Below are 19,866 nucleotides of genomic sequence, written 5' to 3'. Positions count from 1 at the left end.
TTGTCGGGGGTGAAATATGCGTTCCAAATAAGTCTGGAAGTGGATAAACTGACTTAATACTAAGCAACTTTTGTTCTATAGAGTTTTTTCACGAAGTCAATACTTTTCGAGTTATTTTCGAGTGAATATGTTCATTTTCCATAAAAAAACACTTTTTAGCGGTTTCTCTCAAATAACTCAAAAAATAAGTATTTTATCGAAAAAAATATTCTTAGCAAAAATATAGCTTATACAAATGTGAAAAATGGCGTATGTACGAAGTCTGTAGATCCAGTAGAAGCAGAGTTATAGCTCATGAAAAGTAGGTTCTTATTCTACAAATTCCAAATCGAATATTTCAACGTGAAATACCCAACAAATGAAGCATTTTTACAGGAAAACTCATAACACCTTTTTTAAAGTGTTAAAAATGCTTTATTTTTGTTTTTAAAAAAGTTTCTAGCAACAAAAGTAAACAAGTTACCCTCAAAATAAAGTTGGTTCCTTTACCGTGAAAATCACCTCCTAATGGGCATCCCAAATAAAGTTAATCGTTACCGCTTCACAAGTTACTTTACTTATGTGTTGTTTATATAAAAATACCTTATCGGTTACTTATTTTCGAAAAAAATTGGTTTTAAAGTATTTTTTTTATTTTGAAAAAAACCCTTTTTTTGAAAATAACTTACAAAAATTAGTAGTGATACCAAAAATCTCAAAGGGTAAAAAAATATAAATTTTGCTTTTCTGAGTATTTTGAAATTTTTTGTTTTTCTGTAGGTAAGACAAAAATTGATTAAGATATGGCTGTTCAAAATTTGCATACACTCGCGATTAGTGACTTGTTCAAGTCCTTTCAACTACAGCCCTTTCAAAAATAAGCACTTTGAACCAGTGAAACTTACAGGTCATATAAACAATACATAAGTAAAGTAACTTGTGAAGAGGTATCCTTTTGGGGTGCTAATTAGGGGGCGATTTTCACATTTTTTTTACCAAGAAAAAGGGACCAACTCTATTTTGAGCGAAACTTGCTTACTTTTGATGATAGAAACTAAAAAAAAACTTTTTTTAAAAAAGTTTTCATGAGTTTTTCCCAAAAAGTGCTTAATTTTTTGATTATTTCACGTTGATATATTCGAATTGGAATTTGACGAATAAGAACGTATTTTTCATGACACAACTTGGCATTTGCTGGGTCTATAGACTTCACGAATACACAATTTTTTTCGTTTTTTTTATGCTACATTTTTCTACTTTTCATTAGCTACAACTCTGCTTCCTTTGTGTCTGTAGACTTCACGGTTACACCATTTTTTTCACTTTCTTATAAGCTATATTTTTGCTAAGAATATTTACTTATAAAATACTTACTTTTTGAGTTATTTGCGAAAAACCGTCTAAAAACGTGTTTTTTTGTTGAAGAATGAACATATTCACTCGCAAATATCGAAAAGCATTGACATAGTGAAAAATCTCTATAGAACAAAAGTTGCTTAAAATTGGTCAGTTTTTACACTTATTCAACACAGCAAGCATCTAGATTCAGCCACATTTCAACCAACAGCTGAGACCATCAACAAGCTATCCAGCCAACTACATGAAACAATGCATATCATTTACATTTTTGTTCACCTTTAGGATTTGCTTTGTTTTTCTTATTAATATTAAAATTTGATTTTTAATGTACAATAAAGATGATTATTTAATGTTTTATTTGTCCCGTCCAAACTCATTTTTGAGTTCGCAATTAATAAAAGACGTAGGCTAGAGACATAGCTAGTCGAATGCAGAACAATTGGCTGTTTTATTGTTACAGCGTAAGGCCAGTTCATCACATAGCGTCGTTTTAAACATAGGCGTAACCGGGGGGGTTTGGGGGTTATAACCCGCCCCCCATTGGGATATACTTTGAGCTCTATACGCTTAACATCATACCACTCGGAGACCTTCCAGTAGTTGTAACCCCTCCCCCCTTAGGATTATCCTGGTTACGCCTATGGTTTTAAAACTTCGTCGCTGTTTTAGATGCAATGTTTTTTTGTTACAAAATAAAATTAGATTTTATTCTAACTAATAATAATCTAGCATGAAATTCCACTTACAGGAAATACTAAACCGGTAGAACTGCTTTAATTTCGTTAGAATTATGACGATGTCAACTGCTATTTTATAACAAAAACTGTTTCTTTGTTTACTCCCACTTAATAAATTTTCGAGGTGTTATGCAAGGCTTTACGATTGAGTGATCTGGGAAGTGCTGTAAATTAATAATCGCTTCCAAGAAGTGTCGTTATGACTACCATTTTCTTCACTTACCATAGCCATTAAACACACATGATGATACCGTACATATCACGAAAGTAGTAAGTACACAATTACAAGTATGACTACATAATGAAATCTTTATATAAGAAAGAGTAACATTTAATGAGCATTATTTGAAAACAGCTTAAAATAATTGTGATTTTAAGTATTAATTGAAAAATTATTAATTTAAGTGTTTATTTATTATTTCTCAAGCAAACCTACAACGCATCGAATCTTTTTTAATCGATGTTATATACAGGGTGTTTGGTAAGGAATGGGCCATAGCTTAACATTAGATTCCTGAGGTTAAAATAGGTCGATTTAAGCTAACTTACCTTAATACGAAAGTTGATACTAACCGAAATACAGGGTGTCAAAGTTAAACTTTTATTTTATTTATTTTTGAATATTTCCTGACAGGCATGGAACAACAACACGAAATTTGGTAAGTGGTGCTGGTATTGTACAATCTACTAAATTATGTTAAACAAACGTTTCTGGCTGCTACCAGAGGCGTACGACGGGGGGACGTGAATGGTTGACCCTTCCCACATGCCACGCCACTGGCGTAATTGCTATTTTAGTGCAATTTTTTGATTCTCCAATACTTTCTTTGTAAAAAACATACTCTTCATTCGTAACGATTAAGCCATTATTTTTCGAGATATTTGAAGCTAAAACGAAGGAGCATAATACATTAATTTAAATAAGTGTGCCTTTTCATTTTCTACATTTCAACTTCAAATATCTCGAAAACTAATGACTTTATCGTTACGAATGAAGAGTATATTATTTGCATAAAGTATTGGATAATCTAAAAATTATGCTAAAATAGTAGTTTCATCAGTGGCGTAGAATTTGGGAAGGGTCAACCATTCACTTTCCCCTGTCGTACGCCTCTGGTAGTAGCCAGAAACGATTATTTAACATAATTTAGTAGGGTGTACAGTGCCTACACTTTCTGCCAAGTATCACACTGATATGTCAAATTATTTTAAAGTATTATTTTTTTTTTAAATAATTTATTCTTTATTTAAAACTTTAAGAACTATGTGTGCCCGGTACTATAAAACTATTTATTGACATATCCTTATGCATACAAAGTGAAATTTGTGCACTCCATAAAAATTTTATGGGGGTTTTGTTCCCTTAAACCCCCCAAATATTTGTGTACGTTCCATTTAAATTATTATTGTGGTAATACCATTAGTTAAACAAAATGTTTTTAAAACTTTTTTGTCTCTTTGTAATTTTTCGATAAGGCAGTTTTTATTGAGATATTTTGAACATTTGTAAAATCCAACACAAATTTTTACATGGTAAGAAGATTATATATAGAGACCTGGTAATAATATGAAAATGTATTGTGAATTTACATTTTTTAGGTGTATTCGAAACATATCCATATCTCGATAAAAAATAGTTTATCGAAAAAATACTAGGAGGCAAAAAAGTTTTAAAAACATTGTGTTTATCTAATGGTACCACAGTAATAATTTAATTGGAACATACATAAATATTTGGGGCGTTAAAAGGGAACAAAACCCCCACACAATTTTTATGTAAATATATTAAAATAGAAGCCGCATCTCCATAAAAACTGGTTAATCGAAAAAATACTAAGAGACAAAAAAGTTTTAAAAACATTGTGTTTAATGGTACTGCAGTAATAATTTAATTAGAACGTACACAAAAGTTTGGGTGGGGGGGTTAAGGGAACAAAACCCCCACAAAATTTTTATGGGGTGTACAAATTTCACTGATATTATTTTTTTGAGAAGTCCGTACCATAAGAAGGCCACATGTCCATTTTTTTCAATAAAAACTCTCTAATAGTTTTCGACATATTGGAAAAAATCGATTTTCATTTTGTAACTTCAAAGGGCTATAACTTTTTTTATGTGTACATTTGCACTAAGGTAAGTTAGGCTCAATCGAACTATTTTTGGTCCCAGAATATGTGATTTAATTTATGACCTGCATTTTTGTTACACCCTGTATATTGAATAGATTTTGCTAAGAATATTTGACTAGTAAAATTACTTATACTTACAATGCCGGGAATAAAACTTACCTAAAACAAAAAAAATATTTAAATAAAACTTAAAATATAATAATAGTAAATAGTATATTAAAAATTAGAGAGAATTACAATATCTAATGCATGCTCTACAATCCCGAACGAAATAAATTAACCAGAACTACAAAAATTCGGTATTCAAACTGTTTCCAAAATGACTTTTCCTCTTGGTAGAGGTATGCTTTAAAGCAAATATACCCATGTTTTGACTTTTAGAAGGGAATCGTTCATTACACCTTTGGAAAATATATCCATTCCTAACTCTTTCAACATAACCCATGATAATACATTTTACCGGCTATATATTCTCATTGCTCCAAATGCCAAAATATTGGTCACCAAGAATGAGCATGCACTCATACTACAAACGAAACCTCTTCCAATTGATGTGATTTAACTCAAACCACATCATTATCTAAATCTCATGAACCTAACGATAAAATACATCAATATAATATGGAATCCAACCCCATAAAAACCATACCTCAAAATAATCCAAACTTTTTATCTTCCTCTTCAAGAACGTCATCAGCTCTAGTTAACAACATCAGGCAACAACATACAATACAGCAAGGTTTAATATTTAATACAATGGGACTAACAGAATTAAGTCAAAGACACAGGAAAATGCCATAATATAGTCAAAAGCTTCATCGAAGACATAGGAATACAAGCGATAAAGCTACGAAGAGTCAGCGTATAAATGATCGATATCATAATATGTAAAAATTAAATAATGCCATAATATAGTCAAAAGCTTCATCGAAGACATAGGAATACAAGCGATAAAGCTACGAAGAGTCAGCGTATAAATGATCGATATCATAATATGTAAAAATTAAATCTTAAGTCCAAAGAGCCAGATCAGAATCCATAAAATAATTATTGTAAGACCTATATTCAAGTAGACTACAGGATCCAGAGCCAAAACATCAACAATAGAAGGAATAATAGCAAAGAGACAAAACAAAATATTTACAATGAAATGAGTAGGTATCCGTTAACCATAAAATAGGAAGATCGGATATAAGGGAAGATCTGGGAGTACAAGATATGGTGAAATTATTGGAGAGGTCCTGTTATTTTCGTGTTAGAATAAAGTTGGGCATCCAACCCATCTCTCTTCAGATGAAGAGCAATGGGAGGTCTCTGTGTGATGACAAAGAGATAGTCGTGAGTTCAGCATCACAGGAAGAGTTCACAAGAGGGCTAAAAATAACGGATTACGGATTGAACACGGTCCAGTCCAATGAAAAGAAGTTACTGGGGATCTATATTGTATAATAGTATATAATGTACTGCGTGACATTCGTACTATGTAAAACAAAAATTATGTGTTTATTTAATGTAGTTTTCTACATTAACGCTTTACGTTTCAAGTTCAACATTGTTGTAAGTAACACAAAAACCAATTTATCACATTCACAAAGACAATAGATTATTAATATAAGAATGGCTCATAAATACTCACTAATAACACAAAAATTTAATTTGAATTATTACTAGTAACCTTGGCCTTCTTCTGTCCATGCGGATATATTATCTTATTTCGTCATGCTACTATTAGCACAACGTAAAATTCTTCTAGCAAACGCTGAGCAACATACTTTTAAATTAGCAAAATTTGCAAATTTTTCAAGTCACTGTATAAATTGTATAATATTAACTAAAATTTAATGATCTAACAGGTACAAATCATTAGAAGGTATAATTTATTTCGGCAATTTATATTGCTATGTAATACAGCGAAATTTTTGGAGGGTATTTTATATTTACAATGTTAAAATTAAATGAGGACGTAAGAGCCATTCTCTTTAGTCGCTAGCCTTGCAAAAAAACGACAAAATCGTGCCACGTTATTCACGTTAAAAGGAATTATGATGAAATGCACCAAACGTGTTTTGGGAGGTCCTGGGCTTCACAAAAACTATCAAATTTCGAAATAAACTCTTTTTTGTGTTGTTCAACAACTTTCAATCTATCAATACCGAATCCTCATTTATATGTCTTGGAAGGTTTTTTCTCCTGGATGCAATGTGCTATAAACCGGTCGTACTTCAATTGGCTTATTGTATATCTTCTATTCCTTTATGATACCCACTTCCAGGATTCTGGAACCCACCAGCTTATATAGGTCCAGTAGATGAGTATCATATTTACTATCTATTTGGAGTCACCTCGTTGTTTCCAAAAAGTGTTTGCCACCTGCGATCTAATGCATCGCACTCATGCAAGACACGGTTGACTGTTGAAGGATCTCTGCTACAGAGCCTGCAGCTCAAGTCTTCATGAGACAGTCTCATTGTATGCAGGTGTCCATTAACTGGCACATGGCCAGTAAGGAAGTCTTAATATGACTCTGAGCTGATTCATTTTTGTTTTTCGCGGCATGTACTTCAGCCTGCGTGTTGTCACCTGACTTATTTAACATTTATGGTGAACATAATATCATGAGGATGGTTTTAGAAGGATGGGCCGTGGAGTAACAGTAGCTGGTAGGAAAATATCCAATTTAAGATTTGCTGATGACACTACACTTATAGCAGCAAATGAGCAAGAAATGTTTGATCTTCTGCGAAGAGTTGAGTACGAAAGCAATAAAGTTGGTCTGAAAATCAATAAAGTTAAGACAAAAATAATGGTGGTCGACAGATTTGTCACTATTCAACTGACTAACATGTTACAGGAATACCAGATAGTAAACACCTTTGTCTATCTCGGGTCTAGTATAACTAACGATGGTAACTGTGAAGCAGAAGTTGGGAGACGTATTGGTATGGCAAAAAATTCGATGAGTCGCCTAACTAAAGTTTGGAAAGACAGATCTCTTTCTCAAAATATCAAGATGAGACTGGTGAATGCCCTTGTATTCTCAATATTTCTATACGGAGCAGAGACTTGGACTCTTCGCGCATGCGAGCGCCAAAAAATTGATGCCTTTGAGATGTGGTGCTGGAGAAGAATGCTGCGCATACCTTGTACAGCTCATAGGACAAACGTTTCCATTCTAAACCAACTCAATATTAAAAAAAGGCTGTCCACAATATGTCTGCAACGAATACTGCAATTCTTTGGTCACGTGGTTCGCAGAGGTGACGACAGTTTGGAGAGATTAATTGTTTCTGGAAACGTTCCGGGGAGAAGATCAAGAGGACGATCACCAACTAGATGGTCTGACCAAATAAAGCATTCAGCTGGAAACTCATTCTGCGAAGCTCTTAGAGCAGCTAAAGATAGAGACCAATGGAGAAACATTGTTAGGAATATTGGAAGAAATCACGATCCTCAGTAATGGGGAAACGACAAGAGAGAGACTTCAGCCTTATTAGCACATGTTCATCCAATATACATCTTGCCATTTGAACGGATATATTTGTGAGTTGTGTTGACTTTTTCTTTTTCACTTTTCACTATTTTCAAAGACTTTGGCCCTGGTCTAGAGAGATTATAAATGGATGTTTAAACTTGATGTAAAGATGTAAAACAGCGATAAAAGTAATATGTATGTATATTTAAGTATCAATATCCAGTTTATCAAAACAAACTGCTGATGATATGCTTATATTAGAACACAATTTTATTAGATAAAGCTTATCACTATTTGTATAACATGGTATCAATATGTATGTATGACATAAAAAATTAAACAAATATTCCAAAACATCAAAATATAAAATAGTATTTAAATGAAATTTGTTAATGTTCCATCACGTCTACGTGCTCGATGATTTTTCGTTTTGAATATATACTTAGAATATCGATATGTTTTTACTATTATTAATATCTCTACAATTTGTTTTGGAGAGTACAATCCGACAAACGAGAGCTGGCGGCTGACCTTAATCGCGGGTGTCACTAATGCATGGTTGCCGTATCAAAAATTTAGTTGGGATCTGAAAATTACGTATGGAGATATTATTCACTATGATGTGAACTTCTAGCCGACAGCAACAAAAATGAGCAATCCCTTCCACTTTTCAATTTGTTGTACGCGCAACCCGCCAGCACTCACTTGTCGGATTGTATTTTTTTCGTAAAATTTCCTTATCGGCATTTTTAATTAGGGTCCGTTCAAGTATTACGTAACGCAGGTTGGGGGGATCAAAAATCTTCAATAATTGCGTTAAGTAACAGTTAAACACCCATTACAGTGCGTTACGTGGGGGGGGGGGGGGCAAAAATCTTCAAAAATCGCGTTACGTAATACTTGAACGCTCCCTTACTGCAATATGGATCAATTTGCAATTTATCTTTAATATTATTTACGATTTTCTAAAACTAACGTCCTAACGTTATTCCCTCCTATAACGTTCTCCTATACTATTACTTGAAGGTATATATTACTTGAAGGGTGTCCTTTTGAGTATTTTTTTATTCCCTCGGTGCCAACTGTCGCACCATTCTCATGAGTATGGAGTCCCCCTATTGAGACTAGCCTGGATTGCAAGTCATCAGGCTACCGCATACCGAGGCAACGAGAAGGCTGATAAATTGGCTCGAGAAGACACTTGAGAGCCAGTAATTGGCCCGGAGCCTTGCTTTGGAGTTGCGAACACTTAAAAAATAGCAGGCATTGATAAATGGGTGCAAGATAAGTCTCTAGAATGGTGGAGAAATACACCAGGACAAAGACAAGCTATAGAAAAATTAAGTGATATTCAACCAAATTCACAGCCTCCATATTGATCCACACTCGAAAGACTTATTGACCCACAATCGAAACGTTAAGCATTTGAGTCGTATGGATTCTACGGAAGAGAAGAAGAGGAAACCGCGCTGCACGTCTTATGTCAGTATGAAGCCGTCACCAGGCTGCGGTATCTAGAACTCAGAGGGATAACTAGAAGCCCCAGTCTATATGAAAAAACCCCTATCAAGGCTGTGGAGTCTCATTAAGAAGATATGGCTGAATGAGGGCAGTTAAGTGACAAAGGCCCGGTCTTTAATGGTTCTGTAAAGGACTCAGTGTGTCAGGCCAAAAGCTTTCCTAGTTTCTAATCTAATCTAATAGATTATTTTTAGGTAAAATTGTGGCTTATTTCCCATTTGAATATACTTAATCTAATAGAGTCTCAGCTCGTGATTTGAGCTTCTGAGGCAATATTATGAAGAAGAAGAAATTTTTGTGTAGAAAAGCAACTAATAACAACAAACATAATTTTCAAATTCTAAATCGTTACCGTTCTTCTTCTTCTTCTTCCTTTTTTTTGGGTTTCGATTTTTTTTTAATCATTTACCCAGTACATGTTATTGGTTATGCGCGTCTTGCTCAAGGCAATGCACAACCAGGTGTCCTGTCAACTTCAGATCTATTTTTTTTTTTTTGGTCCTATGTGGTCCTTGTCCTTCTTCTTGTTTTTCTGTAGATAGAGGGGGAAAAGTGTTACAACATTTAAGGTTAACTTAAGACTTTTCTCGTTTGGGGGTAGCTTCCAAACATTTTCACATAGGTTTAGGGCTGGCTACCTTCGGTTAGAATTAAGGATTTTAAGGATACCAATATAATTTTTGACATTTTAGGAGATTCCCTGTATTTTCTGAAGTATTTATTTATTGTTATTGTTATTATTATTATTTTTTGAAAATTCTATAGATCTACTTGAAAAAATTTGATAAATTTATTGATTATCTTAATAACTTTATTCGAGGGTTTATATAAAATGCTCTGTAAAGATATTGGACTGTCTATTCCAGCTTTTATTAGTTCTAGATACAAATCCATATCTTTATGTTTATTTATGGGGCACTCAAAGATGATGTGTACCAATGTTCCCATAGTACCGCATTCGCATATCGGTGTTTCCGTTTTGCCTATTTTGTGGAGATAACAAGGAGTTTTGCAATGTCCACTTCGTAAACGATTAAGGTTAGTAATATTGTTCCTACCCAAATATCCACATTTGTTATACCAAGGTTTTATAGGGAAACTATCCTGCAGTCCATAATAGTCCGGATATTTACCTTTAATTTGGGAATACCAGTTATTGTAAAATTGAGTCAAGATGTTCTTTTTTGTAACACAAAAGATATCTGTGCTGATGTTTTTTACATCATATGGTACTCTTAATTCTCTCCCAATATTGGCCAAGCTATCTGCCACCTCGTTGCCTTTAATCCCCTGATGTCCCGGTACCCATTCTAATCCTATTAAAAATCCCATATTATTTGCATCTACCAGTAGTTTTTTGGTCATTATAGTTACATAATCCATTTGGTCCCATTTGTGACTAGATATTTTGGATAAGGCACTTTTTGAATCTACAAAGATCACTGCTTTCATGATTTCCTTTTCAATACATACCGACATGGCTTTGTATACCGCTATTATTTCAGTTGTGCAGATTTGTGTGTAGTTATGGAGTCGTGACGAATATTTATAATTGATGCTTGGGATGTAAATTCCAAATCCCGATTGATTTGTTTGTGGGTCTATTGATCCATCTGTATATACGTGGGTATGATTATTATATATTCCACCATATTTAGCTATGAACCTTTCGTTCGATTCAATTTCATATTTTTCAAATTCTAGACTTTTAATTGTAATGGGGTATAGAAGAGTTTTTCTTTCTACCTCATATATAGGATTGATTTTATATCTAATTATGTTTTTTGTTTTTTTGAGTATATTTGTATATGCTAGTGAGTAATCTGGTATGACCTTGTTCCTCCAGAATCTATTGTTTGCATTTATTGCTTCGTTTAGCTTATTTAGACTCTTTACTATGATATTGTTTTTTTCCGGCATTTGTTTGAGTATATATTTATGTGCTAGTATCTCCCTTCTAACTTGTAACGTTGTTACTGAACATTCGGCTTGCAATATTAAGATGGGTGTAGAACGTAGACAACCCGTTACGATTCTCAAGGCAACATTCTGTACTTGTTCCAACCTCATCATCAAACTTTTACTGCAGGGGTTTAAAAGATTGGCTGCGTAATCTAAATGAGATCTAACTATTCCTTTGTATAAACTCAAAAGAATGTTCGGGTCAGCTCCCCATTTTGTACCACAAATTGCTCTCATGACATTTATTCCTTTGTTTGCTTTAGTTATCATGTCGTTAATTTGAATTGTCATATTCAAATTGCACTGTAAATGAAATCCCAGATACTTTATTTCATTTTTCCATGGAATTTCCATATTTTGATATATCAAATGTGGGAAGTTATAAGCCTGACTTCTTTTTCTAAATATTATTGCTTTTGATTTGTGTGCTGAAATTTTAAAGTTGTGTTTCTCAAACCACTCCTGTAAATTTATTATATGGGTATTTAAGGAATTAATTAGCTTGTATATATCAGATCCTTGCACCAGAATTACAAAATCATCTGCATATTGAAAACACTCCATCTCATGGTTTATTAAATCATGTAGGGATCTAGTATAGAGATTAAATAATATTGGACTGAGTGGAGACCCTTGAGGCAATCCAGTGGATGCTTGCATTGGGCCTAATATATTATTTGATTTGTCTTTAACGTAGATATTTCTGTTGAGCAAAAATTGCAAGATCAAGTTTGCATAAGTTATTGGGATGTCATACTTTAATAAGTATTTATATAGCAAATATATATTGACTGTATCATATGCCCTACTGATATCCAAAAAAATTCCAATTGTATTTAAATTTTTACTAAATCCAGTTCTAATATAATTAATTGTTAAAGCTAAGTTATCGTTGCACCCTTTGTTTCTTCTGAAACCTAACTGCTTAGGGCTTAGTATCGATTTTTTTTCCGTTATTTGTTCTATTCTTAATTTAATTATATTTTGCAAAATTTTGCCTACACATGACTCTAGAGCTATGTTTCTGTAATTATCCTCACATAAAGGGTCTCTATTGGGTTTTAAAAAGGGAATGACAAGGGTGTTTTTCCATTCTTGTGGAAAACCTGTGTTTCTTTTAACTATTTGATTAAATATTTTTGACAATGCATCTAGCGCCACCAGGGGAAGTCTGTTTATCATGCTATATGTTACAAGATCTAAGCCAGTAGCCTTATCCTTTTTATTTATGACACTTATTATTTCTTGCCTTGAAATGTCCTCCACATCCTCGTTAGTTAGGGTAACCGTGAACTCAGGATCTGTTATGTCAATTGCCAAATTATTTAATATGTTCTGAGCTATGTTTTTGTTGGGAAGTTTAGCAGGGATTACAGCATTTTGATATGTGGAGAATAGCTTAACTGTTCGCCATATTTCAGATAGAGGAGTGTCCCTTGTCAATCCATTGCAAAAGCTTTTGAAGCTATTTCTTTTTTTTGTTTTAAATATTTTTTTACTGTATGCAAATATTTTTTTGATTTCAATATAATTTTCATTGCTTGCTTCTTCCTTATATTTTTTAATTTTTTCTTTTCTTGTTTTTATTAAATTAGAGCATTCCTTATCCCACCAGGGAGGGCTTTTCTTTTTTCTTATAGATTTTTCTGTTTTCAAGAGAGGTATTTCCTCATCACTCACCATTTCCATAATTTGTGTAAATGAATTATAGTCTTCACACCCATTCTTCATCAAGTCTTCCATTTTTGAAGCATAATTCTCCCAATTGACATTCTTTGTATTTCTTTTATGACTTTTTTGTGTTACTATATTTTCATTTACAATTGCGATTTTGCAAGAAGTTGGAAAATGATCACTGCCTCCAGAATCCTCTAACACATCCCATTGGCATATATTTGCAATTTCCGAGGAAATTAGTGTTAGGTCTACCGCTGAGGCATTCTGTCCAGGTAGGGTAATCCGCGTGGGTCTCCCATCATTGCAGCAAACTAGATCCAAATCCTCTAAGGATTCAGCAATTATTCTTCCATTAACATTAACAGACACTTGACTTCCCCAAAGTGCATTATGTGCATTCATATCCCCCATTAAAATTTTATTTCCCCTGATTTTATTTATGCGTCCAACCCAACTATTTAAATTTATTTTTGCCCTAGGATGGATATAAATGTTAATAACTGTAATGTCCCAATCTATTATTTTTATTGCTAAAATTTGAATTTTACTAACATTATTATTATACCTATATACTATTTTGTGATCCAGACTATTATGAACCACAGTAGCTAGGCCACCATAACCATCCCCTCGATCCAACCTATGTATTTCATATCCTCTTAGATAGAAGTGATGATTATTTTTTAGCCAAGTTTCATTTAATAGAATTAATTTGGGTCTATGTTCGCTTATGAAATATTTCAGACTGTTATAGTTACTGCTTAAACTTTTTATGTTCCATTGGATAATAAGTGGATTCTTGATATCCATCTAAATCTAGCAACTTTTGGTTCGATGAGCTTTCATGTATAAATAGCTGGTTCAAGTAATTGATTATATGTTCCTTATGTTTCCAATCTAGTTTTTTTAATATCGCATTCAGTGTTTTTTCTGTGTCCCTCTCTAGTTGCTCTGTACGGGAACATCCAGGAGTCTCATTGTTTACTGCACGAGCTCTCTCTTCGCTTCTCCCATTTGGAGATAATAAATATTGATTGTGTACTTCTTTATTGTATGTCTTATTTGTTTCATTAGCCTTTCTTTTATTTTTGTTTGAGTTATTCTCAATTTTTCTACTAAACAGGTGTTCAGGGTTACTCTTTACATTTTCTATCCATCGCATATTGATGGGAATTGTCTCTAAATTATTTGTTTGAGTTTTATGTAATGTTGGGAATTCCTCCTGGCTCATTCTGAATATATTATTCTCTTGCGATTTTCTAGTAGAAACATAAGGAAATCTCTCGCATGCCTCGTAGTATGAAAGATTGTCCAGAGACATGACAGCCTTAATATTCCGCTGTCTCACATACTCTGGACACTCCTCATAGGTACTTATATGAAAGCTGCTATTACAATGTAAACATTTCATCGAACAATCCCCTTCATGTATTTTTTCCGCGCAGTTTTTGCATTTTTCTCCCCCTCTACAAAGATTTTTTGTGTGTCCAAAAAGAAAACACCGATAACATTGAACCACTGGTATCATGTATGGTTTTACCCTAAAAGGGATCCCATATATATTCACTTCCTTCGGGATTACTTTTCCCGAAAAGGTAAATGCGACCGTTTCTGTATCAATATATTTCTCCGTGTCATATTTAGACTTCCGTTTAAATCGTCTTATTTCTAGTACTTTAATGTTGGCCGAAGCCAATCCCGAAAATTTGATTAGATCTGCATCCGATATACTAGTATCTACATTATTAACGACTCCCCTACATGTTACGTTATTTGCCGGAATAAACAATTCATATCCATCATTTCTGACCACGTCATTTAAAACAAATTTATTAGCATCCTCCCATTTCTTGAAAGCAACGCTAATTCGGTTTTTTCCTTTTTTGCTAAGTTTAAGTACATTCTCGATTTTTTTGTCATTTATGTATTTTGCTAATTTCAAAAAACTATAATTACCGACGTTATCGCCTTTTGACTCCATAAATACCTCAAAGGGACCGGTATCAGTGTACTGATAATAGAAATGTTTTTTTCCCTTTTTTATTTCATTGTTATTATTAGTGATTGAATTAGCATTGCTATCAAGTAATGGTGTATTATTTAAACTACTATTATTTTCAGTGTTTTCTATATTATCTAACATCTCCTCATCACCGGGGGGGTTAGCCCCCCCGGTAGTATCCCCCATAATTAACCGTGTAATGCAAAGCTGTCTCTTTTTTACCTAACTAGATAATGTATAATTTATTTTATTCAAAGAAAGTACAGGAAATTTAGGAATTCAACAGATAGGAAATTTGTTAGTTACCTCTATTATATAGTTCCTATTTTGTTTTTGCCGCCTGCGTTTTTTTTGAATTATCACTTCCACACTGAACTGTCACACAACCGAACGTTACGAAAGCTCATACAGAAGTCAATCGTTACCGTTACACCTGGAGATCGAAGTGGTTCATATCCAGATAGATTTCATGTGTATAATAAAAGCTATATAAATTCAGTACAGTCAGTCATAACATAACAATGTTTTGGTAGGAAACATAAGACTGAGATTAAAACGGGTTACAAGGACGAATAAGCAAACAGTTACTATTGGTAAGAAAAAGATGTCAAATATATAAAACTATGGAGGAAAACTGGACGAGAATTAAAATTCTCCTCTATACAGGGTGTAACAAAAATATAGGTCATAAATTAAATCACATATTCTGGGACCAAAAATAGTTCGAATGAACCTAACTTACCTTAGTACAAATATGCACACAAAAAAAAGTTACAGCCCTTTGAAGTTACAAAATGAAAATCGATTTTTTCGAATATATCGAAAACTATTAGAGATTTTTTATTAAAAATGGACATGTGGCATTCTTATAGCAGGAACATCTTAAAAAATAATTATAGTGAGATTTGTGCACCCCATAAACATTTTATGGGGGTTTTGTTCCCTTAAACCCCCCCAAACTTTTGTTTACGTCTCAATTAAATTATTATTGTGGTACCATTAGTTAAATTCAATATTCTTAAAACTTTTTTGCCTCTTTGTATTTTTTCGAGAAGGCACCTTTTATCGAGATGTGGCTTCTTTTTTAATATGGTTCAAAATATACCTATAAATGTAAATCATAAATAAATTTTCATATTATTACCAAGTTAATAATCGTACATATACAAATATGTGGTTGATTTGACAAATATTCAAAATATCTCGATGAAAACTGACTTTTCGAAAAAGTACCAAGAGGCAAAAAATTCTTAAAAACACTGTGTTTAACTAATGGTACTACAATAATAATTTAATTGGAACGTACACAAAAGTTTGGGGGGGGGGGGGTTTAAAGGAACAAAACCCCCATAAAATTTTTATGGGTTGTCCAAATTTCACTATAATTTTTTCTTAAAATGCTACTGCCATAAGAATACCACATGTTCATTTTCAATAAAAAAATCTCTAATAGTTTTCAATATATTGGCAAAAATCGATTTTCACTTTGTAACTTTAAAGGGCTGTAACTTTTTTTATGTGCACATTTGTACTAAGATAAGTTAGGTTCAATTGAACTGTTTTTGATCCCAGAATATGTAATTAAATTTATGACCTGTATTTTTTTACACCCTGTATATTAAATACCGTTCAAGAAAAAAATTAAGTGCAGTAAAAACAATAAGAAAACGACGAGGATGGCAGGAGAAATACTGAGACTCGCGGATTAAAGAAGTCAGAAATAAAGATTAAAACGAATACAAGGGGATCCACGCAATAACTAGGCAAAACATAAGAATGCGCAACTAGGAAAGGCAAAAATAATAAAAAAACTAGTTTATTTGAAATAAGTTTGATATATGTACATGTACTGTCTGAACGTTGTATGCAAAAAGTACTTAAAGGCTGGAAATATCTAATTAAATTATATTGATCATAATTGAAAATATTACTGTCATTTTCGTATAATTTTTTCACGTCCTCAGCTACTTATTGCACAGTAACTTAAAACTCTGTATATATATTGCATAAAAATACCAAGAAATATTTCCTTTTTTTAATTAAAGGAAGGAAGAGTTTTGCAAAATAATTTTGCAATCTAAATTTTTGAAAAAAAGTTAATACTTTTCAAAATTATGCAGAGCAAAAAAGTTTTAAATAATTGAATTTTTTTCCACATAAAAGGGGCATTCAACCTTTCAAATAAAATTCGAACCATTGAAATTAGGGAACTTTTTGACAAGTACCTATACAATTTTTAAGCTAATAAACAAATAGAATAACTTTCTCAATTTTAAATTAAGATTTTTTTCTAAACTTATATTGAAAGTTCATCGAAAGACGCGTATTGGAAAAAGATATTAAGGTTGGTCAATTAGTTCCGAAGTTTTGATTAATCAAACCAGCATTTACAGCAAGAGTATGAAGGTTTGAGGTCTGTTTTTTAAACAAATAGATTTGTTGTGGCAATTACTTAGTAAATATATATTGTAAACTTTTTCATGATTTAAATTTGTAACTGGACTAGTTTCCATGCCAAAGATCACCATCACCATCACCTTTTTTCTTTTGTGCAAACTTTGATAGATAGAAAACCCGAAAAGAAAATTATATGAATGAACATCGATGACGACAAAAATATCTAGATTTAAGGTATAAAACATTTGTCAAGTTGAGACTCTGGCGTTTGAAAATGGCGCTGCAAATAAGTAAATAAAATAATTACGAGTTATTGATGAAATGAGGATAGAACTGGCATGTAATTTCACGTGATATAGTAAAAGTAATGTACAAATCAAATGATGTAGTGCACATCTAGGAAAGACAAAAATCATAAAAAAGTAGTTTATTTAAAGTTCGATATAGTGTTTGAACGTTGGATGCAAAAAGTAAAGGCTGGAAATATACAATTATGTAAGTATTACATTGATCATCTGTTATATTTGATGTAATAGATGTGACCCAGAAGATTGCCATGTTAAAATGGAACTGGTCAGGACACATAGGAAGAATGGAAGACAACTGAATTCTTGAATGGCGGCAAATGGCAAGTAAGATAAGTAGAGGCAGACCTGAAACAAGATGGATTGATTATATCATGCGAATGGTTGGCCTAATATTTCGAATAGACATACCTAAGGGAGGCTTACATCCAACGATGGATGGAATGGCTGTTGATGATGATGATTATATTGATCTAAATCGAAAATATTACTGCGACTTTTGCATATTGCCGGTAAGAAATTGACAAAGGAGAACAAAGAGAAAGAAATTGTCAACATCACATGCGACTGGACACTGGACAATTGGACATGGCTATCGATTAAATCAAAACTTTTCTGAGCAGCAGTCTCCAAAGTCCGAATAGCTATGATGATTGCCGACCTCCGTCGCGGAGATGGCACTTGAAGAAGATGGATTAAATAATATAGTAATTTTTTCACGTCGTTAGCTACTTATTGCACATTAACTTAAACTCTGTATACATAATGCATAAAAATACCAAGAAATATTTACCTCTTTTAAATGAAGGAAATCGAAAACACTGTGTCATTTTGCACACTTCCTGTAACACAAGCGTCTACGTGTCTACGTTGCTATATTTTATTGCCAATACACATTTTTCAAATAGAACTAATCTTTATCGCATTTTTTATTTCCTTTATCTCATGCGCAATTCATGAGTATTTTGCAGTTAAAACCAAAATAAAACTGTTCAAACAATACACCACTGTTTTGCATTAACAATTAATCGTAAAACCTTGATGTAGTTAGTGTTTTCTTCAAGGCTTTATCTTACTGTTTGTGTTGCTGGCATTATATCGAAGTGTTTAATAGTGCAGTAAAAAGCAAATAGTTTGACACGACTGCGACTTGCTGATTGTTAATAATATATCTACTTAACGACTTTGTTCAAACTTGGCCTTTGTACTCTTTGCTTCATTTATGATGCTTCAGTTTGTAATAAACAGTAGAGGGAATGGACGATAAACGATACATTAAATAATATTGTATTCAGTAGTATCTGGTCTATCTGGTGGTCTGATAAGTGATTTTTGCCTATTAAGGCGCTGATATCTCTGAAAAAACATTGGTTCTAGAAAGTCTAACCTTTTTTTAGCATAGCAAACGATTTTCGATCTCCCAAACATTATTATCAACATTAATATCACAAGAAAGTGAGAAAAAATTGAAAATATGCGACAGCTTTTCGAAAACTTGTTGCCTAGCAATAGACACGAGAGCCCGCAGGGTACTATATTTTCTATATTCTTTTATACCTATACCTCTCTGGTATATCGATCGCCACCTCTTCTTATCTCTCCAGGAATTTTCATTGCTTGGTCCTTCATTGTTGCCATAGGTTCGTTAATCCATGTAATTGGCGGCCTTTCTCGTTTTCTCCTATTATATGAAGTATTGTCAAAATCATTTTTTTGGTCATTTATGTTCTTCCATGCGCCTCACGTACCCAGATCATGTCAATCGTCTAGTCTAGTCTATTCTTTCAATTGTCCACTGTATTTGATTCGTACGTCGCCTGATTTAATGTTTTGGTATGAGCTCAGTATGAATATGAGCACCAGCTCATATTCAACGCTCTTCGAGGAAAATCCATTTCATCTGCGTCTACACTTTGTTCGTCTCCTGCCAACATTCTGATCTATATGAGGGATCTCTTATGATATTTTTTTTTGTTTGGTCAGTAGTTTGAAGTTTGTGAAGTCGATTTGATGTTGAAACGGCGCAGCGCGTAGTGCAAGGGCACAAGAGAGATTGGAAATCCTTATGTCGCTTTTATGAGAACTTACACGACCTTGAAGAGAGCGGCTTGTCTGACCAATGTAGCAGGAGTTACACTCTACGCAGGGTATATGATGGACAACATTAGTATGTTCTAAAGGGGTCAATAGAGTTTTGGACTTCGAGAACAATTTTCCTACAGTTCTGGTGTTTTTTGGGCTATTTTAACGGGTCAGTTTTTAACAGTTTAGGAGGATTGTTCGTGACTTGTGGGAAGTACGGAAGAGAAGAATATTTTGTGGCTAT

The 19,866-nt window shown here is 33.2% G+C and overlaps 1 protein-coding gene and 1 long non-coding RNA gene across 8 annotated transcripts in view; both read right to left on the bottom strand.

Annotated features, from left to right (window-relative positions):
• LOC114327271 (caskin-1) overlaps positions 1 to 19,866 on the bottom strand; it is a 475,220-nt gene that overhangs the window by 123,365 nt on the left and 331,989 nt on the right. For 3 of the 7 annotated variants that reach the window (XM_028275821.2, XM_028275822.2, XM_028275819.2), the window contains exon 3: positions 4,343 to 4,363. The exons of 3 other annotated variants lie outside the window; for them this stretch is intronic. In XM_028275821.2, the coding sequence (XP_028131622.1) occupies positions 4,343 to 4,363 (21 nt within the window). Of the gene's footprint in view, positions 1 to 4,342; positions 4,364 to 18,333; positions 18,612 to 19,866 lie in introns of those variants that run through there. One more of the 7 variants, XM_028275823.2, reaches the window with a different exon arrangement.
• LOC126880030 (uncharacterized) lies at positions 9,665 to 15,526 on the bottom strand. The gene is made up of 2 exons (XR_007696375.1): positions 15,145 to 15,526; positions 9,665 to 9,729 (listed from the first exon to the last, which is right to left on the bottom strand). It is a non-coding gene; the product is annotated as an uncharacterized LOC126880030 (long non-coding RNA).

This window comes from Diabrotica virgifera, chromosome 2, assembly GCF_917563875.1.
Source record: "Diabrotica virgifera virgifera chromosome 2, PGI_DIABVI_V3a".
Classification (NCBI taxonomy): Eukaryota; Metazoa; Arthropoda; class Insecta; order Coleoptera; family Chrysomelidae; genus Diabrotica; species Diabrotica virgifera.
This window is presented reverse-complemented; position numbering and strand designations above follow the sequence as displayed.